This window comes from Camelus dromedarius, chromosome 9, assembly GCF_036321535.1.
Source record: "Camelus dromedarius isolate mCamDro1 chromosome 9, mCamDro1.pat, whole genome shotgun sequence".
Lineage (NCBI taxonomy): Eukaryota > Metazoa > Chordata > Mammalia > Artiodactyla > Camelidae > Camelus > Camelus dromedarius.
The window spans coordinates 15,260,355-15,285,593 of record NC_087444.1 but is presented as its reverse complement, the minus strand read 5'-3'; the positions used below and the strand labels follow the sequence as shown (position 1 = coordinate 15,285,593).

Sequence of the window (25,239 nt, the reverse complement as noted above, 5' to 3'; positions counted from 1 at the left end):
ACTCCTTTTTCTCTAGGGTGCCTCACAAATGGATAAACTAATCTAGGTAAAAGTTCTCCACTGTGGCCTCTGTACTACAAGATTATCTTTGGTAAGATTCGCCTATTGGTTCACGCTTAAAACCAAAGTTTATTCACCTGAGGCCTCACACAGGACCAATTCAATTTAAGTCAGGCCCAGTCTGACCCTGACCCAGTCTGGTTTTTAAGTCAGACCTGGTCCGAGTCCAGCCAGTTTCTGGACCCAGGCCAGAAAAAGAAATGCTCAAATAAAGCCTGACAGTTCACAGTGCAAAAGCTGCGGAGCTGGGAGGGGACAGGAACTTACCTTCACCTCCGGAGGCTGCAAGAAAGCAGCTTGCCCAGTGAGCTCAGCGGGTACCTAGGCTGGCTGCTCAGGGTTTCCTTCTTTTGTTTCCACTTCTGACACCAGAACTGTTAAAAGATGAACTGAGGCGTATAAAACATTTTAAGTGTTTATTTAAGCAAAAATCGATTCAAACTGGGCAGCGTCAAACTGGAAGATGTTAGGAGCCCTCCATCACCAGGAATTCGGAAGGGACTTTCACAGAGATAAGGCAGACGCAAAGGGAGGAAGCTACTGGGCTATAGCTTAATTCAGCTGGCTGTTTGCAATTGGTCATTGTCAGGTTTCCATTTTGTAACCCTGTTTCCACTCTGGTTTCTTTATACAGGCCACCATGGCATTACAGCCACCTCCAGCGTGATGACCTCTTGGTTTAATTACTTTAACAATAGTTACCCAGAGGATTTTCTACTTGGTTTACTTTGACGCTTGCTTTTGAGCCTATGGTGAAAAAAGTCTACCTTCTGGGTCAGGGTGGGTGAAGGGAGGGCCTAGGAGGATGTCAAATCACAGCCTTTTCTCCTCCCCTCAGGAAGTAAAGTCCACCAGCAGGAGAGCCTAAACTGGCTCTAAACCTGGGCTCTTACAATGCTTGCTTGTTTTCACGGTGCAGCACAATGAAATGCCTCAGAAAAAGAGTAACATTCGGGAAAGCTGTATAATTTATTTTTCTTCCCAGATTGCCTCAAGTCTGCGGAGGATTCCCTTGCTGAACGCCACATCGAAGGTAGGATGAAACGGGACTGTGTTGGGGTTGGTCTTCTACAGTGTTTAGAACGACCACCATCTCTCCCAGACAGGCAGCCTTTCCACACACCCTGCTGGCAGATTCTCCCTTCCAGGAAGAAACAGCCTGCCTGCCAGCCTCCCGGTGGCAAATAAAGAATGTTGCCCCGCTCCGTCAGAACACTTACATTTTCTTTGTGGTACTTCTCTGTATACACATATCTTACTAAACCACTTGTGAGAGAGTAGCAGACATTCTGTGACACTTCACTCCTAAATATTTGTTGGCACACATCTCCTAAGAACGAGCGCATTCCCCTGCAGAACCACACACAACCACAATCATACCCAAGAGATTCAACCTGGTCTACGAGTCAGCCTTTATTCGAATTTCCCCAACTCCCAAAGTCCTTTCCCATTTTTTTCTGGTCTGGGACTCACTTGAGGAACAGTTGTGGCATTCTGTTGTCATGTCTATTTAGTCCCTTAGAATATTTTCATTTTAGCAAAAGCTGTGAAAGGAAATCTCTAAACCTGAGGCTCCCTAACCCCTTTTTATTTCTCTGAAGTCAAGAGCTTACCCGGAGGACCAGAGGGTGGTGCACAGCTTCTCCTAGGATTTGGCTTCCAGACCTGGGGGAAGGACCGTGGGAGCAGCGCCCAGCCCACAATCAATGAGGTCAGGCTTTGCAGCTAATTCCTGCCTGAAATGAACTGAGTGGTCACCTTTCAGTGGCCGTTCAAAGTGGTGGAAGAGAGATTGCTGCTGTGGCTTTGATGTCCCTCAAATCACAGCCTTTCATTATCTTTGACTCACTTCTCCCATGGCTCTGCCTGAATCATGATTATGGAGTAAACAGGGATAAGTTACATTTATATGTAACTAAGGACATACTCCAAGAGAACTGTCAGAGCCATGCTGACTCGCCAGGGGAAGCCAGGCAGCAGACCTCCACAAAAATCCCCCAAATGGTATAAAGCCCTGCTTGTATATTTGAGGTTGAGATCAAGAGCCTATAAACAACTTTAGAAATGAGAAGAAATCGTCTATTTTTAAAGAGGTGGGCTGAAAAAAACAAAAGTACAGTACAAGTGGTTTTATACCACAGAGAAAAAGAAAATTTAAACGTTCAGATCAGTTTGTCAACTGAATCAACTCTCTCTTGGATTTGTCACAGGGATCTTCTGCATTATAAACAAACGAAGCATCATGAAGAGGGAGGGGAAGGCCCAATCTTACACGAAAACTCTGGATGGAGGTTGGGGATGGATGGTTGTGTTTCATTTCTTCCTGGTAAGAATTTACCTTCCTCTTTCATACTCCCTGAAAGAAGGCTCTCTAGAGAAAATCTCAGAGCAGCCTAACAAGATCACTTACAAAATCTTTGACATTTAAACAAAAAGGGGGTCAGAGCAAGGCCAGAAACTGCCAATGACCCCAAGAGAAAGCTGAAAATGTCCTCCCTGAATGAACGCAGAAGCCTCTCCATCCAGGCTCCTACCCCTCCTCCCTACCATCTTACACCTTACACCTACAGAGTGCTCCAGCCACCATCAGCAGCTCTGCCCTGGCTGCATGGTAATTAGGATTTGAGACAATCATACATTTAACCACCCCAGAAGTAGCACTGGAAAGTGCTAAAAGGTGGGGGTTTGGAGGAGGGCAGCTCCCCACAACACTGCTGCAAGCAACTGCCTTCTCTCCTAGGGGCTTTTCTCTGTTCTGCCTGCTGTCTACTTCCCAGCCCATCTCCGCCAACCATAACTTATGCTAGAGTTAGGCCCAGTGTATATTTCTGTTATGCCTGAAAAGGGAGAGGATGTGGATTCTGAAACTGGAGCCTGATTTTTCTCCTTTATCCATAAGCAACTGGACTCGGCACTCTGTTTTTTAATTAACTTCTTCCCTTCATCCTCCCAGAAGCTCCTGGGGTTGTTACATGAGACGGTGGTGAACTGAATCACCAGCATGGTCATTCTGATGGGACGGGTGAATCCCATCACAGCTGTACCCCAGACAACCCTGCAGAATGGCACCAGCTCCACAGTTCCTCTTAAGTGTTCCCAAGTTGTGTGAACTTCCAGATGTACTCACAAAGATACCCTTTCCCTTCTGACTCTCCTCCCAACCCTACAGTAAAGAAGCTCCCAGGGAGGCGAGTGCAGGTCCTGGTGACTAACAATCCTGCAACCCACAATGCGGGTAACAGCGCAAGATAAACAGGACCTTAACGGGAAACACACCTCCTCTCCCTTGATAGAGAAGGGGAGGGGAGGGGCAGAGATCCTCGGCCAGGATTTATGTAATATGAAACTCCTAACCAGAGGACTATTGGTTAAACATTAGTTTCATTACCAAAGAATGTGGAATCTATTTTTTCCTCCCAGAAATGTTACTAAAAAGGAAACTGAGGATGCCCTAAGTCTGGGAGCATTCCTGCGGCTGGGCCAGCCACCCCCCAACCCATCACAGGCTTTGCAGAACTGGCATTGCTGGTGAGGACCTCTAAATCTCCTACACTTTCCCCCAGTAACCACCATTCCTTTTCCTGCATTGTTCTCTGAGGATAGGAAGTTAATTGACCAATTTGCTGCTGGTAAGGAAAGTTGCCTAATAACCAGATTAATAAACAATGTCCCACTTTTTTGGGTGGGATGCTGCCCCTCATAAAAGCACAAAAAATAACATTTTTGGGTCCTCAAAATGTTAACAATTAACACAGACTAATCACCCACAGTGGTAACATGGACACTTAGATGCTTTTTTGTCTGCATGAGTTACAAGTCTACTTTCCTACAATAGCTGAGCTCCTGAAAAGGTGGGTGAAAAAACCAATAATGACGTGTTCTTCGGGAACTCCCTACTTATATATATATATTTAAAAAAAAAAAGGACCCATTCTAACCACACTTTAACCTTACTTTATAACTTATTTGCATGATTGTTTTCTGTATTCGGCCTACCTCACTGGACCAAATGTTTTATAAGGATAGAGGCCGTGTCTGTTTGCTCATCACTGTAAGCCCAGCCCTTAGTAAACAGCCTGGAACACAATAGACACTCAATAAATACCTGTTGATAGATGGGAGGATGGATGGATGGATGAACTGATTGATGGACACATTTATGAATAAACAAGGTGATAAATATGGAATTGGAGAGATGGGCAGGGACTTTGTAGGACATGGTAAGAATACTGGCTTTTCTCTTGAGGCTATGAGGAGCTTAATGAAAAATATTAAGCAGGGGAGTAATGGGGTCAGATCTGCATTTCAGGACCATAGCTCTGGCTGCAGGGTAAACAGATAATGGATTGGTGAAGGATAGGCCTATAAGCAGGGAGGTCCTCTAAAGAGATGCAATAATCCAGCTGAGAAAAAGAGTAAGACTAGCAACGGGGATGGAGAGAAAATACAGATGGGAGCAATACTGAGGAAGCAGACTTGTTAGACTGGAGATAAGTGAATAGCAGGGAGAGAGGGAGTCATGGAGTCCTGGGATGTTGGCTTGGGCACTAGGAGGATGATGTATGCCCTTCACTAAGTTGGGCAACATGAGGAGAGAAAACCTGAAGATGGCTTGGATGGTTTAACTTTGGACACTGAAGTCTGAGGGGCTTGTGACATAACCAGTAATGTGTTCAGCATAGCCTGTGTGCATGTGGAGCACAGATCTGCATACTGAAATTTGTGTCATCAGCATACACAGCAATTTGAACTATGTGCCAGTGTAGTAAAGTCACCAGGGAGAGAGAGATGGGAGGCTGGGACAGACTCTGGGGAAACCTGATGTCTAGGGGACAGGTAGAGAGTGGCTCACAAGGGAAACTGAGCAGCAGAGAGGTTAGACAATTCAGAAATGTATGTAGCATGTAGTGTCACAGACGCTAAGGTAGAAATATACAGAAGCAGCAGCAGATGCTACAGAGAGGCCAGATTTGATAGAAATGAAAACGAGGTGACAAGGAAGTTTCTGATAACCTTGATAAGAACTGGTACAGTGGAGTGGTGGGACGAGAGGAAGTAGAGATAACCTACTCTTTAATTAAAGAAGTTTGTGAAAGTCATGAAGAGCTAGGGGGATACTAGAAGAGGGACCTAAAGTAGAACGAAGTTGTTTGAGATTAAACAATAATTTTTGACAAAGCCTGATGCCCTGTATTTAATAGGGGCCACCGTGGCCAATCCTGCCCCCTTTCCCAAAACAATATTCTAATTTGAATGATCTGGTGAGGGAGCTCCTACTATGGGAGTCGGGGTGGGAGGAAGGTTTATGAAAGGGCTGGAGAATTTCTAGGGGCTTTTAGTTTGGGGTGAGTCCATTTACAACGTCTGATGTGGGCTCTGGAACAGGACTGCAACCCACCAACCTTGGTCCAAAGAATGGGTTAACAGTATAATCTGGACTTATCTAGTCTGCTTAGTTAACTAAGGGAAAATCTAGACCTTAGGAAAAAAAGTTTTAATTATCTGAGTCAAAATAGAAACAAAATTAGAAGATTACAAGTTAAGAGAGGGAGGCAGGGTAGATACAAAGGCTGTGTCCTTGGCCTTGATACACACAGTGGAAGGCACAGCCCCAGTTATGAGAGACAAGTCATATCCAGTTACTGCTGCTCTGCCCAGACTTCAAGGAAACACCAGAGAGGAAAGGTTCTGAATCAGGAGAGTACCAGTAGCTAGCCAAATTCCGGTGGCTAAGAATATGAGGCCAGCATCCTGTAGATGCCAGCGCAGAACGCGTGTCCGCAAAAAAAGAGGAATGGTATTTTACAGAATGATGCCTCATTGCAGTATTCCTTGCTCATGAGAGGGCACAACCACCACTCTCTATTTCGAACTGAAAGAAACCAGTCTGGGTCATTTAAGGTTTGTATGTATTTTCTAGCCTTATCTCCTGATAAAGGCATTTTGAGGAACATTATGATGACAAAGTGTCTGATAAAGTGCCTTTTTCATTTTTGAATATATCGCCCTGGTGTCCATAGCATTGTTCACTCTAAGTATGGAGAGTCCTGTAACTTCTATTAAACCAGAATGGGAAAAAGGAATTAAGGGACTGCCTCCTCACCACTCCAACCTTTGCAACCTTGGAGTACCACCACTGATTCCTAGTCTCTTACTCCAGACAAAAAAAAATACAAGTCTGACATAACAGTCTAGTGATGAGGGTGGAGGGGGAAGGTCTGTTTAGTAGGTAGGGGCTGAGGGAAGGAGGTGCTTAAGTGGAGGCAGGTCTCTGACTTGGGTGAGTGGGTGGACAGTACCAAACAAGAGAAATTAAAAGAGCAGACATGGAATAAGGAAAAGATAAGTTTAGTTCTGGATAAGTTAGCCTGATTTAGAAAGATATGGTAGACAGCAAGTAATATGAGACTGGAGCTCCTGGGAAAGCAGAATGGTTGTTCAAGATAATAAAATCATAGTTAATAATTTGACTATTAAGTGCTAAGTATTACTTTGCCAGAATTTTCTCCATCTTCACAGTCCTATGAGCTAGGTGACATTTACTTTATCTCCACTCTACAAGAGGAAGCTTAACTTCCGCAGTTTGCCCCAGGTCACGCCCCTAGTAGGAAGCAGTCAGGATTCTAGCCAAGGCAGGCTGACTGCAGACAGAACACACTACTCACAACTACACTATGAGTACAGGGGTGGTAATTAAAACTTGAATTAAAACTGTCTATGGGGCAGGTATAGAGTGAGATGGGTGCAGAACCACAGGGGGAAATATTTATCAAGTGGACAGAGAAAGTGGAATCAGTGAAAAGGAAGCCAGGGTTTGTGGTCCTTTAGCAATGCATGGGCAGCTTGAAAGCAAGAGAAAGTAGCCTTGAAACACCAAGATCACCGAAAAAAGAAAAGGGGCCACTAGGTAGCCCCTGTAGCATCCATCAGGTGGCTCCTGGGCTTTGAGTGACTGCAGAGCCTGGTTAGGTGTCCTCCCTTCCAGTTCCCTTCCTGAACCCTGCTCTTCACTGTCCTCATTCTAATCAGAATTCCAAGAAACAAATGTGAGTACTCCATTGAAAGCCGAACCTCAAAAGGAGCACTCCCCCTAGTGGAGGGAAGGAGGGTGGTGCGGGCAAGAAGGATTAAGTAGGATGAAAAGAAAAGGATGAGGCACATGACCCAACCATAATGTGACTATATATCCTCATTACCTTCGCTGTCTTGGCATAAATTAATAGCGCTACTTTTCACTCTCAAAGAGTTTCAACTGAATGATAAATTATACAGTTGCCCTATTTATATACCAGGTGAAGGAGGGTACTCAGCTCAAAAGCAAAGTTACCACAAAGTTAACCTAAGAATTGACAGGAACAGTTCTTTTGGACCAACACACATCGCTCACAAAGGTAACTGGAATTAGCTGTCTTTAAGAGATACTATTGTAATAGGACAGTGCAGCAGTTGATCTATCTGGGTTCGAATCTCAGCTCTGGCACCCACATCTTGAGCAAATTTTAATGTAAATCTCAATTTACTGAGCTTCTAATACAATATTGACACACCTATTCCGTAGCCTGGTAATGAGGATTAAATGAGATGCTTAAAAAGTGCTTAGACACTAACGGGATGACGGCCTCATAAACATAAATGTTGTAACGAGGAACCAGCAACGACCTGGTAAATACTGATGAGTCAGGGGAATCACAGCCTCCAGCAGCTGTAACCTCCTCTGTAATGGCTTACTCACCACCTGACTTGGAATCTTTGGTCTGCTCTGACTTAGGTAAATGTGTTTGTGATGGGGATGACCAAGACTTTTGCAATTTTCTTTGTGGTTTTTCAAGAAGAGTTTGAAGGCACCTCAGAGCAAACTGGTTGGATTGGATCCATCATGTCATCACTTCGTTTTTGTGCAGGTATAAAGCTGGCAATAAGCTTCTTGTCCAAGGAGAAGGACGACAAAGGGCAATTCCAAGAAGACTCATCTGTCAGTCATTCAAGGCTGAAGCGTAGCTAAAACTCAGGTTTATTTATTAATATAAGTAAATAAATAGTAAGTAAAGCTGAGAAAAGGACTGACTTGCAGTGTTTAGTCTCCACCTGACTTGGTACAACTGGAAAAGTTAGGGTTCAAACAAAGAAAGTTGAAGAATCCAACTATTTAATTCCATGATGCAATCACGCCTTGTTTCTTTCAAAAGTGCCTTAATAGAGGTTCAGTGAGCCAGTCTCTCAACTGGGAAGTCTGACCATGAAATTCTGAACTGATCATCTGAGCATGCTCGTAACAAAATACAAAACCAATTCCTCTTCCTTTAGTTCTAGTTGGAGCTGTAACATGTGAAATAGATTTAATAACTGAACTCTGTTCTAGCCACAGGTCACTAGATGCAACCCTTTTGCAGAGGTTTTATAACGATTTTCAGTAAGCTTCCCTTCCAAACCTGCTTATTTACAATCCTCTTTAAAACAAACAACAACAAAACTCTTCTTCCAGAAAGCAAAACAGTGAGGGACTGGGAATACTAATAAACACAGTACAGACACTTTTTGAAGGATACACAAAAGTAGAGTCCTGTTATTTCCCTAGAGTTGACCATTTAAATTGCACACCATAAGGAATGCCAGAGCACATTTAACTAGTGTTTGTTTCTTTCCCAAGGTCCCCTAGTTGCCATTGTTTGTGACATAACTGGAGAAAAATCTGCGTCCATTCTTGCGGCTTTCCTTGTTACTGGTGGATACCTGATCAGCAGCTGGGCTACGAGCATTCCCTTTCTTTGTGTGACTATGGGATTTTTACCTGGTGAGTCCATGGTAATAATAAGATTTTAAAAGATGGAACTAGGAACCTTCCCTTTTACTGTCCATGAGTCCAAAAGGCCTACTTATATTATCTCAGGTCCAGGAGTACCAAGCCTCTTGATTTGAAAGTGATTCCAAGCTATTATGTTTGTCTTTTAGGTTTGGGTTCCGCTTTCTTGTACCAAGCAGCTGCTGTGGTAACTACCAAATACTTCAAAAAAAGATTAGCTCTTTCTACCGCTATTGCCCGTTCAGGGATGGGACTGACCTTTCTGTTAGCACCCTTTACAAAAGTGCTGATAGATCTCTATGGCTGGACAGGTGAGTCATTCTAAGTTTCTGAACTACCAATTCTGCAAGATTTAATGTTCAGTTCTCCCTCTGATGACTAGAGAAGTGGGCATGATTTCTAAAGTAAACATGCTCCTCTTCCTTGAAGAATATGTGGCAAAAGAGATCATGAATTACCTGCAGGCTTTGCTAGCCCACACAGGCAACTCAGGGGTTCAGTCTGCGGGGATGGAGGGCAATGTGTGTGGCCGGGGAAACCCCTCACAGGGAAAGCAGGACTTGTGGGGAAACAAGGATCCTCTCCTCAAGGCATTCTTCTCCCTCACCAAAGCATTGTTTTTTTTTCAAATTTTCCCTTTAAAAAAAAAAAATCTCCATTTAAAAAAAGTCTGCCATCAGATTCACTACAATAGATGGGAAAAAATTGTGTAACAAAACAACTGTGTTCCTTAATACTTAATCTTTTATATACTGTCAACTATAAATTTTCACAAATGAATTAAAAAATCATTTACCCTCCAACTTTCTTCATACCTGAGATAAAACATTTGGATTAAAATAATCTCAAATTATTAGAAAAAAATCTATTCATATGTACACAAATATGAACATATATAAGCTACTCCTATCCACAGAGCAGTTTTGTTGAATCTTTCCTTTCCTCATAAAAAACTACCACTTGTCTCATGGTGAACAGGACCAGCTGACAAACCTGTAAGACAGGACAGCAGAACCTACAACCAGTTCTGTCTCTAGAAGCAACACACCCACGTCACAGCTTTGGTCACGACATGCTGAAGTCAAGCAACTACTCAGCTTCAAAGGCACCATGGCATCTGTCTTCTTTCAAGGAAATTTAAAATGTCATGAGATGAAGGCTATCTCCAAAGATTTCCAAATGATTCCCATCACCAGTTCTGTATTTTCTGTACTTCAGGATATTTAAAACACACTGTAATTTTCTAACATTTGAACTATGACTCCCCTCCCCACCCCAAACCCATTTTCCCCCTTTAGCAATAACTCTCCTACCATGCAACCTATTGGCGCAACTTTCCAGTTTCCTATCTCCAAAGGACTCCTTTTTTTCACAAGGATACAGAAGCGTGTATGGCTAACAGTTAAGTCAATGGATTTTAAAACTTTCAGCTAATTCAAGGACAAAGGAGTGTTTTCAGGAATTACCGCACTATGACTTAATATTTAGTGGTGGGGCCTCTTCTGACCCTAAGAATACAGAGTATTGTGAAATGAGAGGTAATTTTTAGCTTAACTTCTCAATTTCTCTCTATTTAGGTGCGCTTATATTATTGGGAGCTATCACTTTGCATCTGGTGCCTTCTAGTATGCTCTTAAGACCCATCCACATCAAAAGAGAGAGCAATTCCACTCTTAATGATAAAGGCAGCAGCTTGTCTGCAAGTGGTCCAGAGACAGCATGTGGGACAGAAACATCATGCTGCAATGAGATACAAGAGTCGGCCCTCAGAGACAGTACTAAGCAAAAGGCTGGACGACATGGTATAAGTTTAACAGTCTCACATAATCAAAATGAAGACTTCAACAATGGGCCCAACAGGAACAGGATGTTCCTAAAAACTAATGAAGAAAGTTATGGGAAAAAGGCAATTTCGTGGAGCTGTAAACAAAAACTCTTTGATGTTTCTCTTTTTAAGAATCCTTTCTTCTACATATTCACGTGGTCTTTCCTCCTCAGTCAGTTGGCATATTTCATCCCTACCTTTCACCTGGTAGCCAGAGCCAAAACACTGGGGATTGACATCATGGATGCCTCCTACCTTGTTTCTGTAGCTGGTAAGAAAGTCTTCTTCAACCTCACCCTCAAAAGGAAAAATGAGCTTAATTTTATAAAAACAATACATTTTATTAGAAAGCTGAAGAAAAACAATTTTTTAAAAAAGCAGTTGTGGGAGGGCTGGTGGGAGTAGCAGGCCTTTCCCTCACAGAACTGTCACACACCTTACACACAGGCTCATCCTTAGCAGACACTGGACCCGAAACCAAGTCTTATTAATTTTCCTATGTCAGGGTCTGTCTGACACAGTAGACACTATTTGCTGGATACTGAACTTTGGAAAGCTGGTGCTCAGTGGCAACAGTCATTCTATAAACCAAAGCAAACCAAACCAAACAAAACCCTATGTAGACAGCACGATGCAGTGCTTGAAAAGACTGGCTCTGGAGCTAGACTTTCAAGTTTCTGCTCTGTTATTTCCTCACCTTATGACCTTGGGCAAGTTACTTGCCTTTTGTGTCTCAATTTCCTCATCTGTAACACAGGAATAATAGAAGCTACTCTCATAAGGTTATTAGGGTTAAGCAAGGAATGTATGTAGAGTTTAGAACAGTGCATGGACATCATAAGCATTCAGTAATGTTCTGCTAATATTCATAGCTATGTATTTTTCCCCCGAATTCATAAACAGTAAGACAGATAAATATGCCTACTAAGACTAGTTACTAATGAATTGGCTGAAATTTAAAATAAACTAGAATGAAAAATAAAAGTCATCATTTTAATTGAGTACTTATAAAAACATATGGAAACACAGCTTGATCCAGAAGATGTGGATTCTCTGAACTGACAAAACAGGGAGTCTGAAAAATGAAAAAGAATGAAATGGAACTGGTCTGCTCTAACTGGAAGTTTTCAGTAGTTCAACATTAACTCTTCTCTTGCTAATTTCTTGAAAAGACTATTTACCAAGCCCTTGCAAAAGTGACTGCACCCTGTTTCCAACTGCAATGACACTGCTTCAGTCAAATAAAGCCTGTGTACACAAGAAAAAGATACAAAAGATACATAGCTAAACTGATTTTTTTTTCACTAAAATGTCTGGAGTATGAATTTAGATCAGATTAGAGCTATACAACAGGACCAAAGAATATAACAAAAAGTCTCAATATGTATCCTAGGAAACAACTATACAAACAGATATGGAAATGGTAACATGCATTTTTTTTGTTCCTTTTTATGGAGCAATTTATGTTTGAACCATAGAAAGAATTAGAAATATAAAACAACTGTAGCTCATGATCCTCTTGGTTAAAATCTCTTTCAGTATTTAATTGCTAAATTAACTTACAATAGAATAAAGGATAGGAATGTTCTGTTATCATGAAACTGAGTGAAAAATGTTATTCTTAAATTTTATTCCAGTTACACCATAGCTCCAGTGTTCAAAAGATGATCTCCCATTTCCAGACTTCCTACATATTTTCAAGTTATGCATAACAAACTTCATATGCAATTAATAAGAAAGAGTCTCAACATCTATTTTTTTTTTCAACATAAGGCTTTATTACTTATACTCTGATCTTCCACCATATGACTTCCCCAGGACACTAACCTGTGGGTCTACTAATCTTTAAGAAATCTCACTTCCTCACCTGCAGGACCTCTTCAAGGGAGGCCTCCTGAGCCCAGGGTCCTTTGTAACCAGGTATTCCCAGTTTGGTGGTATGAGCTTTCCAAACACAATCAGGAAAAAAAAAAAAAAAAAAAAAAAAAAAACCCTGATGGGTCCTCTACCCAACTCTGAAGGAGCGTTTTTAGTATTTTATTAGATGTGTTTGGAATAGGTCAGGAAATGATAGAATCTATTGATAGACAAATAAAACCATTTTTTTTCCTCATATGTCCTCATCTCAGGATGAAGTCCTAATACTGAGGAAAAGATGCCTTCTGCATTTACATTTTCCAAAGGGGCTAGGAAAATGGAATTTGGAGTTCATAAGGCCTTTTCAATATTGTTCCAGGTATCACTGAGACAGTCAGTCAGATTATCTCTGGATGGGTTGCTGATCAAAACTGGATCAAGAAGTATCACTACCACAAGTCTTACCTCATCCTCTGTGGCATCACTAACCTGCTTGCTCCTTCAGCCACCACATTTCCACTACTTATGACCTATACCATCTTCTTTGCCATCTTCTCTGGAGGTTACCTGGCATTGATACTTCCTGTACTGGTGAGTAGATACATTCATTAATGTTCTAACACCATTTAGTAAAAAATTACTTAGATTAATAATAATCTCCCCAAAAGAGAATACATATTTTGTATTAATTTCATAATTGAAAAAATCAAACCCAAGGGCTCAGAAACCCTGTAGCTCTATCCTATCCAGCTATTCATCTTACCCTGGGGGAAGGGATGACAAGAGGGCAGCCCACATGGGACAGGAAAGAAGTAAAAGCAAAATCGGGATCAGAAGGATTCCATTTTGCTTATCAGTCTCTCCCAGGTTAGGCTTCTGTTCACTTCTTTCCTTCAGAAACTTCTTTGGTTTTTTTCTAAGACATACTCTTAGAAGAGTTCCCCGAGAGAAAAAGGGGCTTCCTGACCTGCACTGGCTTCTCTCTTGTTGAGAGATACTTTAATAGGGACACTGAGCTTTTAACTCCTCTCCATTTTTAGCCCAAAGTGACATAAAGTCCTAGACCCAAATGGAACTAAAATAGTTATACAAATACTTCTGAGTTGTTCTAGGACCAGGGATCCTTAGAACTAGGTCCCCAGTGCACTAGAACTGAATCCCGGGGAAACTTCTGGCCTGATATCAATATTAGCATAAGTGCCACAGGATATTATATGAGGCTTAAGCAAAAATCAAACTTTCTAAAGCTGAAATCAACTTCTTGAGATATCTGATTTCTTATAAACCAATGGTTGGTACTCAGCCATAGGTGGATTCAGGAATACCACTGTCAGTTCCGACTGTAAATAACATGTCCTACTAGAGAAGAGCAGTGAGGTTCAGAGGAAAAAAGTACCTATGAGCCAACTGAAAGATTTAAAAAAGGAAACAAAAACCAATGTTCTTTATTAATAAAATAAAAACACTGCTTAGTGAAACTACTGTTCCCTATTTGCCTCAGCTTTTTCATAAGATCAGCATAAAAGGCCATCCAGGCCACCTTAGAAGTCAACTGTTCACATTTTAAGATGACAGACACAGTATTTGCCCCTTTGTAGGAACGGATCTCTACAGAATTGCACCCTGCATACGGCTAACACTGGATTCTAATCCCTACAGGTTGATCTGTCTGGGAATTCTACAGTACACAGGTTTTTGGGGCTTGCCAGTTTCTTTGCTGGGATGGCTGTCCTTTCTGGACCACCTTTAGCAGGTAACACCTTAGCCATATTCTGAGCAAACTTCAATAGCAATGAAAGAAAACGCTGACCCAAGACTTATGGTAACATGTAATGACAATATCAGGTTTAAAAAAACTGATGATTTTCTCTGCTGTTTCTATACCAACTCTCACACTCCATCACTAATCCAGGAGACCCTGAGGGTTAATTCAACAGATGTGCACTGAACAGATTCTTATATTCTATTGGGAATCTTAGAGGAGGGAGTGTATGTCTATGTACTTGTCTGGGAGACAATCCAGAGTTTTACGAGATTCCCAAAGACCTATGATGCTAAAAAATAAAAACAAAAACCCACTAGCATCTTTTATCTAAACAGGAGTCTTATAAGCTTAAAAGCTGCAGGCCTGACCTCTTTGCTCTTCAGATGTGCCATACAGCTGTCTTGGGCTAATGGCCAATCTCTGTGGAGAGGATATGTGGTGCTGTTGGTGAACACTAAATACAAGAAGAGTAAAACTTCGGGGAGTTTTAATTTTTAAGTTAACTTTTAAGACTGAAGCATTATTTTATTCACCTAATTATTTTACCTAATGGGACATTTTGTGCTTGAACATTCAAAGACTATTAAAAGACTGACTGCTCACACAAATATTTTTAGAAAACAAGACTTAAGCTTTAAGTATCTTACACTAAAAGTTCTCAATATATTTGAATTACAAATTACTACAGCATTTCCAATCATCCACAAAAAGGAATTCAACTTAAAACTTACTTTTGCTTCCCTCAATCCTGAAGCAAGACAGAAAAAGGGTCTGATCTTGCCCCACTATCATTTTTCTAAACTAAGTTTTATAATGATGTTAGATAAAGAGGTACATCTCTATAAACTTAAGACTTGGAAAAGCAAATATCAAAAGAAAAAGTATAAAAACTTAATAAAAGAAATTATTATTGAAGGGAAAAAATGCACTCACTATCTGAGGTTCAATTTAGGTGGATCTAAAGGAAAAATGTATACAAATATACAACTAATTCCTTATTTGCATTTACAAACACACCTCTTCCCATGAGGTCTAACTCAGCCAATACTCCATAACTGGAAAGCGGGCTAGAATTTTAAAGTCAAGCCCAAAATTGTTATATAGAGATTGGTAAAAGAGGACCAAACACCAGAGATGCCTGGCACAGCTACTCTATGGCTAGTGCCCAGGTCAGTGAAATATAGGAAACAGAGTTTAAATACAGTTTGCTGATACATTTTTTTCAATCTTGATCCTTCTTCACTGGCTGTCCCAATGACACCTTGGAACTTTTCAAGCCTATTAGGCGAAAAGTGTAGGGAAGTAACAAATACCAGGGCACAGAGTATCTTATTCAAATGATAAAGGCAAGTAACAAAACTATAACATGTTTAGAGATAGATGTTTTTTCATATATCTTAAAATGTGTAAATAGTTCAATGCATGAGAAGACAAGGCAAGTTTTTTGAGAAGTATACTTAAAAGGAAAAAGCTACAGATGTGTGTGTGGGTCTTGATATCAACTTGCTGGGTCCTGATCTTTAAAAAATGTTTAATGAAAAAAGGACCACACAGCAGATTAGAAATCAGAGTGCATCACTTTACTGTGAAACTTTTATTTCACATGCACACACACCTATATAATATAAAATATGTGATGTAAAAATACATTCCTTGCTGTCAGTGAGTCAAAAAAAAAAAGCTACAAGCCTTTTACTACCCATGTCCGTAATACCCTACCACCCTGTGTGAGGATAAAGAGAGAGCTCATGGTAGAATTTTAACCTGCTAACTCTGAGAATATCATTTAGACAATCATAAATTTTATAAGTTGTACAAAAAAGTCAAAGAAAGTGATAAGGCTGTTGCTGAAAGCTTAAGTAAAGAGTTTTAGTCTGGGGTTGCTCACAATATCTTAAATAAGATTATGATAATTAAAATATAATTCAGCTAAATTTCCTCCTCTATACCATGATCTCTCATTGACTAAATGTTGTGCTAGGCATCTTGTTGAAGGGAGACTTCAGGAAAGCCCTTGCTCCTTTAAGTCACTGCTCTGTGAAATGACAAAGAGGATTTTACAAAGGCCATTAGATTTGTTCCCAACTTCTGACTCCAGCACCAACTGCCAAGAAACATCAGAAATACTGATTTACAGATCCACTCGTCTCTTAACAGGTATGGACAGTTACATTACTGTCTTTAGCTTTAAGTAAATCGAAAGGCTTACTGGTTATACAGTATTAAATTCCAAATCAAATTTAGACCTTCAGAACTGTGTGAGATCCTCATTTTTTACTTACCTAGGTTTGTTATTACCAAATTGCAAAAGTTGAAACTCTTATAAAAGACTACAGGCATTTTAAATTAGGAATCTAGCAAACAGTAAAACATTTCACAGTAATCCTCAAAAGACTAGTTAAAAGAGGTAACATTGATTACATGAACAATAATTTTCTCCTTCCTGTGTGAAAATGAAAAAGAAAAACAAGTTAGTCCTATACAGCATATTTTAATAATTCAAGGAAAGAAAAAAAGCATAAGAAACCGGTAGGAATCATATAACTGAGATTTTTTTTAAGTTACTTTTTTTCTTTAAAAAAAGGTAAATAAAGCATATGGGCAAGAAAAGTATTTATACACCTCTTTTAACAGTGATTATGATAAGAAATAAAGTAGCAACAAAATTCTTTATCAGAGCTTGGCTGAAATTGACTTACAGGGATTGAAATAAATAGAAGTTAAACAATGACCCCGCCCCACAAACAAGTGACCACCCCGCCCACTCCACCTACAGCCCTTCCTATTCCTTCCATACTCAGTGACAATCTCAATTTTAGTTAATGCTATGGCTTGCTTCAGACTCGGTCAGTTTCAGGATTGTTCTAGGTTTCCTGACCTAGGGTGGTCAGTAGACCCAAGTGTGGGCCAAATGTCATGGTTCATCAAAACCCAAATGCTGTTTTTTTGCTGCTAGATGGCACCAGAACTATACACTGACACCAAGATGGAAGCTTTGGAAGGTTGTGGAAAAATAAAAAGTATTGATATTTTTAAAACTTAATATATTTATAGTAGACCCGTTAACAAAAGTTCACCTGCAGAAAGCAATATAAATGCAAAAATAGTGCCTTGGGCAAAAAAAGCAAGTATATAATCATATTCTCCAATGTACAAGATAGATATAAGTTACTTATGCAAAATTCCTAATCTTGTAACCAAGGCATTTGACATGTGAGCTCAAAATGCTAAGGGCTCAGTTTCATTTAAAAATAAAACCACCAACTGCCCACATTAGCTGCCCATAAAAGAAAACTGAATACAGTTCCCCTCTCCTCCACATGCCCCCCTATTCCCAACTGATGAATACATATATTATGCCAACATATATTTTAATATAATTTAAATCAATCAATATACCTCTGAACACTTTCTTAAAATGCCATAAATAATTGTTTTGTTTTTGTTCTCACCACCAAAAGTTTATTTTCCATCCATACAGTTGATCTCCCTTACCCATCTGCCCTCCCTCCTGCCCCTTCCCTTCTGCTAACTACTACTCTGTTCTCTGTATCTATATGTTTATTTTTGTTTGGTTTGTTCATTTATTTTGTTTTTGTTTGTTTCATAAATAATTATTTGATTATAACTCAGTATTCATTCACTCATTATCAAGAACTCTGCTAGCTGCTACACCGGACACAGACAAAAGTTATTCTTTCAATGTTCATTCATATTTTATTGGATGATGGCAAAGCACTCACTCTGTCAGCCTCATACACTGCCAGGTCTTAACACTAAGCACAAGAATCTAGAACCTCTAAAACTCAAAAGTGTCAGAATTTGCATTCTTTTTCCATTTCATTAATTGAAAATTTGGTTGAGCCACTATAACCCATGTCTCCATTTTCTTACCTTTAAATGAAGGCATCCTAAGCTTCAGTATAATAAAATTGACCTTAAAATATATTGATGCTTCACACAATCAAGCAAGTACTTCACAGAAGTAATTTTTTTCAATAATTCAAGGAAAGCTATTTCTAATGCCAAATAACTCCAAGTTGATTATACTCCAGAATGAGCTAAAGTTAACTAACTCCTAAAGAAGAAGTACATCTCTCTCTTGCTGTTATTTGTCTGCATCACAATTCATCAGAAACATGATGGAGCAAAGCTGGTAATTTGGCACTAACACTTCATCTGTGTTTTATAAGAAAAGACAACAGCTAAAATAGAAATTCATCCATCTAAGCTTTTCTCTGTCCCATTAACACAGAAAAGTTCATCTCCTCATGAAATGATAGATCATGTCCTATCTCTATTCCATCCTCATTTCAGATACGGTATTAAATAAATATTCCATCCAATCCTCACTCCACCTTTTATCAGCCATGCCTGCTACAATCTTACCAGTCATCTTGGCCTGTCAGTTGAATTTCTCTATGCCTGAAATTTTATTTGGAAAACAAATACACAAACAAAACAACTCAACCCTTTTGGTCTGCTATGAATCCATTTCAGAGGTTGGGGGCTAGTGGGGGACAAGTGAGAAGGCAGAAGAAAGTTCTCTGACCTTTAAATCCTAAGGAATATATTAGACCCTGAAAAGGCAAAAGAAAAGTGTAAATCATTTATTTATCCAGTGATTATTTTCATCATAAACAAGCAGCCCTACAGAATTTTATTTTGAGTATTCCCAGGATTAATGAATCCCCACAAAAACATAAAAAATAAATTCCAAACAGCTCTTTATTGTGGTTTAAAAAAGGAGTTTGGGGCGGGGGGATACGGAGGTGGAAGGTAGTCCTTCCCTTGCAAAGATACTCCTTTACAAGACCAAGGAATCAAGTTTCAAAATTCTAACACAGACCACAATCCTTTTAATAAAACTTACATCACAGAGCCAATACTTAAAGCACTACCAGGAAATCTTACAGCAAATTTCTATCATGGGGCCTTTAAGAGAGTTCTTGTCTTGAAAGGCACTGAAGCTTGTATTTACTAAATCATGTTGCCCAAGATTTTTCCCATCATGGCACATATAGAAAGTATTTGTAGGGCACACCCAAAGTAAAATGACAAGGCTGCTAACAGCCAGATGGCAGCTCCAGTGACCCCAGGGATCACTGTCTCTGTATACCCTGGAAGTCTGCCACTAAGCTGCAGCCCAACAGCTGGAAGCTCTGGTTCAACACTGGCTAGTCGCTTACCCAATTCTCAACAACTAATCTGAACTACTATCAAGGAACTTGGAAGTATGGGCCTTCTGGGGGTATTTCAAGTCTTAACAATATGGTAAACTTACAGTTGTAATCCCATTAAAAAGGATTCGTAACTCAGCTAAAATCAACTTCTGAGATATCAGGGATATAAATACTTTTTAGATGGGGTGTTAAACTCATCTTTAAAGGCATATGGCTTAACCCATAACATGATAGAGTAGTTTTAAATGATGATATTAAAGAAAAAATTTAGAATTCTATATTAAACACCAAACTTGAAAGATTATTCGAACCCCTTTTTTGTTTACTATACGAAAACTGGTTTACCAAACTGTTTAAGGCAGCTGAACCTTATCTTCTTAGTTGTTCTAAATTATCACAGGAACCATTATTAGACATTCCTGCTCAGAACAAGGGTTACAACCATAGATATAAGGAAATAATTTGGACAATTTTATTGTACATAAGAATTAACTGGGTGCCACCCAGGAGGAAGCATGCTTGAAGGAAGGCAATGAATTTGCACAATTAACATGCATCTCAAGTGAATCTGATACAGGCGATCTGGAGACACTGAGGAAATGTTTAGAGGGGACCTCAGCTTAGGAAGTCCACACCAGTACCCAGTGTACTCCGCAGAGTGTTGGCTACATACAGTAACCCCCAGCGTGGAGTGGAGACTCAGATGCACACACACTTTGCTAAATTGTGGCTGGTATTCTCTGCTATTCACAATGCTTTTGCTATGACCACAAAGGAACCTAGTCTTTTGAATGCCAACTTATGTGCATATTTCCACTTAAAAACAATTAGAATACAGTGGTTTCTGATCTACCAACAATAATTTCTTTTAAAAATATAATTTCCTTCAGAAATATAAGCCCTTAAATTGTTTAGGGTTGAAAGTACATTTGTATACAGCTTTTTCATGCTGTTACCAAAAAAGTACACAAATCTAATAAAATCAGACCAGATATATAGTCTTCTTTCACTTTCAGTGGTGGGAAAGGCTAATTATTCCAACCAAATAGAGATGTTTGGTTAGAGCAATGAAGCTCTGAATTGAACTTAACCTGTTAGCCATTTAAATCTAAGCCTGATTATGAAGCTAATACTTTTTCATAAGACAATTAGTAATAACATATAGTCCTGCATTCTACATTTCACCTCGTTTGCTATTATAAATAGCGTTCTAAAACTAAACACTCAACTGAATATTATTATCCTACTGAATGGCAATTAGATCTTAGAGACAAAATTTTAAAATATACTGATCTCTCAATTATCAAGCATGAATGGGAGAAACAGATTTAAAACAAATTATTTCATTAAACTTTTCAAGGAAATACATGGAAACATACAAGTACGTTAAATAATTCCCTGCCCTGGTAGGAAAATAAACTAAATATATTTTAATCTTTAATGTTTCAGAAATGATGTTCTCACTTTAAATGTGTGTGTGAAATGAAAGGCTTATAAGCAGTTTTCTCTTAAACTGTTTTAGTCCCTCCAGGATTTATAAAACAACGCATTTTCACTATTTTTAGCTTTATCCCCCTGATCTTTCAGCAGCACTATCTACCTCCCTGTCCAAGAATTTCTAGTGTTTTCCCAGAAAATTACTTCTAATACCCTAGTCTTATAATTCACAGTTTATTCACAGTAAATTGCTATACTGGTGGGCCTAAGGCAAGAATGACAAAGGATAAGAAGGGGTGCTGCCACTTTCCACAGTCCCTCCTTTATAGAAATTTCTAGAATTGAGAAATTTGGTCAACTGTTTCTTAGATATCTATAGGTCAACCACAATCAACATAACGCAAAGACTTGTCCCAGTTGGTTTCACTCCTTTGCTTAATTCCAAGAAATATTTGAGGTCACTGATCAAACAAGCAGTCAATAAGTAAAAGCAACTTAAAAGTTAGCCGAATTTAAATAAAACATTTCACCCATTCATTACGTTAAGAAAAGGAAACATTGAGCTAATAAAACAAAGAAACAAAAAAATTAAGTCTCTATCAGCACCAAATAAGAGAATAAAGAGGACAGGAGACAAAGACATACACAAGCAGACAGGGGAAAAAATCCACTGAGAAATCATGTTCCAAGATATAAATGAAAATCAAAAGACATAATGGAAGCTCCATGCAGGCAGGTATTTTCATGTATTTTTGTCCATGGATTTATTCCTAGTACCCAGAACTGTGCTGGAATACAGCACCAAAATTTTTTGAATAAATAATCAGAATAACAGCCTTGACTTAAAGGTTTTTTTTTTTTTGAATTTTAAATATAAAAACTTATAAAAGCCATATTGTTAAGTTTGCATCTATAAACATAATATGCATACAATAATCTAGGAAAGACTGTGGACCCCTAGAGGCCCTAAGCCCTTTTTTGGGAGTCTGAAGTCAAAACTATTTTCATAAAAATACTGAGACATTGCCTTTTTCAAAGGGTTGACTTTTGCAAGTGTTTAAGTGCTCCTGCCTTGCACAAATACTCTTTACCACCACAAAACTTTTTTTTTAAGCCAGCCCTCACTCCTAAACTTCCAGACCTATACATGCAACCAATTATTAGGTATCATTGCTCAGTCTCAAACTCATCACAAACATGCCCAAGGCTGAATTGATGATCCTTTCCCTCAAACAGGGTTCTGTGCTAATGTTTCATGGTTCAGTGAATGGTATCATCATCCATCCAGGAAGATGAACCTGAAACCAGAAGTCATCCTTAAGATTCTCTCACTTATATCCTTAAACCCAAACACTCATCAAGTCCCTGCTGATTTTACTTCCCAAATCACTCTCCAATTCGCACTGCCTCCCATTGTAAATGCCTTCAGTGGCTTCCCATTCAAACTCACATTTTTTTTAAAAAAAGTGTTTCACTTAAGAAGTTCTAGTATGTGCCACTAGCCAAATGATTTTGAGGACCCTCCCAATTCTTTCTTTTAAAAGAGCATTTTGATTTTGGGGGAAATTATACAGTCATTGTTTAATCCACTTGGTCAGGTAAGTCAGTTCCTTTTCCTTTGCTCTCATAGCCTCCTGAACATCCCTTATCACAGATGTAATTTATGTGATCCCTCACTAAACTATATGGTCTATGAGGGCAGGGATGTCTGTTTTGGCTCATTATTGTATCCTCAACACTTAGCATACTGCTGGGAATATAGTAAGTACTCAAATGTTTGTTCAGTGAAGGAAAAAAGATAATTAGTTCTCACTTTTTTCTTTGGAAAGTAGTAGAAAACTTGTAATTTTTTTCTTTGTAAGAATAGTGGCCTCTAATAAGATTCATGGTAAAATGAAATGGTATGTGTCCCTAATTTTCTCCAACTTCCATTACAAGACTGGAGATGGGCTCTGGGTCCACAATTATTTTTTTCCCACAAGCTTAAACCCCTAACTCAGATGGACTGATTTAACTTCATCAATAGAAAACAAGACAGTTAGGTGGCTTAACTTTCTAATGGGTCACAACACAGACTGCTGAGTACAAGAGGGAGGCTGCTTCCTTCAAGTAATGGTTCATGGCTGAGAATTACTAACAGAAAGGTTTGCATCTCTAACAGGAATCCTTCCTTCCTTACAGGTTGGTTATATGATTATACCCAGACATACACCGGCTCCTTCTATTTCTCGGGCACGTGTTATCTCCTCTCTTCAGTTTCCTTTTTCTTTGTACCACTGGCTGAGAGATGGAAAAAAAGTCTGACCAGAAAAAGAGAGGACTGCAATCAAGTGAGAGCTTAACAAAAGAAAATCTAAACCAATGTCACTGGAAACAAAAGCATGGAAGAAAAGTTCCCTCATTTGTAAAATGAGGTGAACCACATAGTTTTTAAGGTTCTTTTTTGCTTTAGCATTCTAAGGAATGTCTGATTGCTGGTAAAACAAGTGTAACAGCAACTTAAATTAAGCCCTTTGTTAGTATTTAATCAAATAGGCTGAAATTTTAATCATCTGAAGCAGTTACTTTAGGTATTAAATGAAAATCAGAATGTACTGTAATAATAAATTAACCAAACTCTCGATTATGCCATGGTAATTCAGTCACTAAAATATGTGAAAATGGAAACCCATTGTGCTTAATTTAAAGCAGTATTAAACAGAGCCATTGGTTGAATAGAACTCTGGAATTTGAATGAATATTAAAAAATTGTTTAGTGACTGGAAAAGTATACACCCCCCAAATAGTTTATCTTTGCTTTTTAATTAGAGGTAATCTTCGTTTTCATTATTTTGTTTCTTAAATTTTCTATCATAAATGTATTGCTATGTAATAAAAAATAAAAACTACTAAAAAACTCAACAAACCTTTATTTCAAGATCATTTGTATAACTATTCCTACCCATCCAATGTTACTTTTTTACTATATCTAATTAACTGAAGTGTCCAAGCTAAATAGCTAGACATCTCTTTAGAAATACAAGTTTTATATGAAAGTTGAATAAGTGGCTCTTAATGGGAGACAAACTAAAAGATGTTTCTTAAATATGGAATAATTATGTTAACTAACTAATAACGTCTCTTACACTAAGCAACTACATGTGGATAGAGAGCCCTTCATTATCTGGGTGATTTTAAGGGGAAAAAAAGCTATCTACAGTTCTCTGCAATAAAACCCTCCTCTAGAAACTCCTTCAGAATAGTCCTTAAAACTATTATTACTATTATGATTCCATTCTTCCATTCCTCTCTGCTTTAAAATGTCTACTGATTCCCTATAGAGAAAAATCCTAACCTGAAAGCCTGGTTTTAGCTCCAAAATGACATATCCACTCACTCCCTATGCATACGCCTTTGTGCAAGCTTTGCCACCAGCTACAATCCCAATGGCTTGCCTTTCTCCACCAGGCACAGTCTCATTTATCCTTCAAAATCTGATTCACTAAAGGCCTCTGGAAAACTTCCCCCAGCATTGTCATCCTCTCATCTGGAATCTCATCTAACTTTTAACAGAGCACTATATGAGCTGACATGTCAATCTTTTCCATCAGTCTCAATCAAGATCAACAAGATGGATGATGTTTTTTATTCATCTTTCTATTCCCCAAGGCCCAGCATAAATTTTGGAACCAAATTAATCTGGGCTCAAATCTCAGTTATCTGAAAAACAGTAGTTGATCCTATTTAAATTGTATAGGTATTACACTTAGATGTAAACGTATAACATTCTTTTTACATTTTAGATTTAAGACAATATGAATAAAACAGAAACACTATCCCTCACACATACAAACAGCAAAAATAATTAATAATAAAAGTAGCTCTGCCACTTCTTACTATGTGACCTCATCAAAGGTATTCAACCTCTAAATCCCAATTTACTCCTCTGTAAAATGAGGGCACCAGCAACCTACCTCACAACTATACTGTGAGGAGTAAATGAAAATACACTTGTCCCAAGCAAAGTACCCCTCATACACAGTACTGCTAATTTCCTTTCTTCTTTCTGTATCAAAACACAAGATCTTTAAAAAATTAATGATTTACTAGGAACCACTCTCATCCATACCTCCTTCCCTTCTGAGCAGGTATTGTCAAAGACTCTTCTAACTATCTAGGGCAACTAGATTCTTTATTCCTGTGAAAGCAAACTATACATTTTAAGTAGGACCAACTAAAGAACTCCAAGTTCAGTTCTGATTTACACAGGCTTTATGAATTTTACACAACACAGCAGTTCTTAACCCCACTCAATGGTCACAGCTCCACTAAA

General features: G+C 39.0%; 1 protein-coding gene across 2 annotated transcripts; it reads left to right on the top strand.

The window, feature by feature from the left end:
* The first annotated feature begins 910 nt into the window (after positions 1 to 910).
* On the top strand, positions 911 to 23,832 carry SLC16A4 (solute carrier family 16 member 4). Of its 2 annotated transcripts, XM_010975931.3 has the most exons (10): positions 911 to 1,093; positions 1,662 to 1,771; positions 2,271 to 2,386; positions 7,829 to 7,961; positions 8,708 to 8,851; positions 9,010 to 9,171; positions 10,438 to 10,956; positions 12,922 to 13,133; positions 14,202 to 14,295; positions 23,109 to 23,832. In XM_010975931.3, exons 3-10 carry the CDS (start codon positions 2,303 to 2,305, stop codon positions 23,267 to 23,269), a joined length of 1,509 nt encoding a protein of 502 aa, XP_010974233.1. In that variant the 5' UTR covers positions 911 to 1,093; positions 1,662 to 1,771; positions 2,271 to 2,302; the 3' UTR covers positions 23,270 to 23,832. The 2 variants fall into 2 exon arrangements, with proteins under 2 accessions (XP_010974233.1, XP_010974234.1); XM_010975932.3 differs by lacking the exon at positions 1,662 to 1,771.
* Positions 23,833 to 25,239: the final 1,407 nt, after the last annotated feature.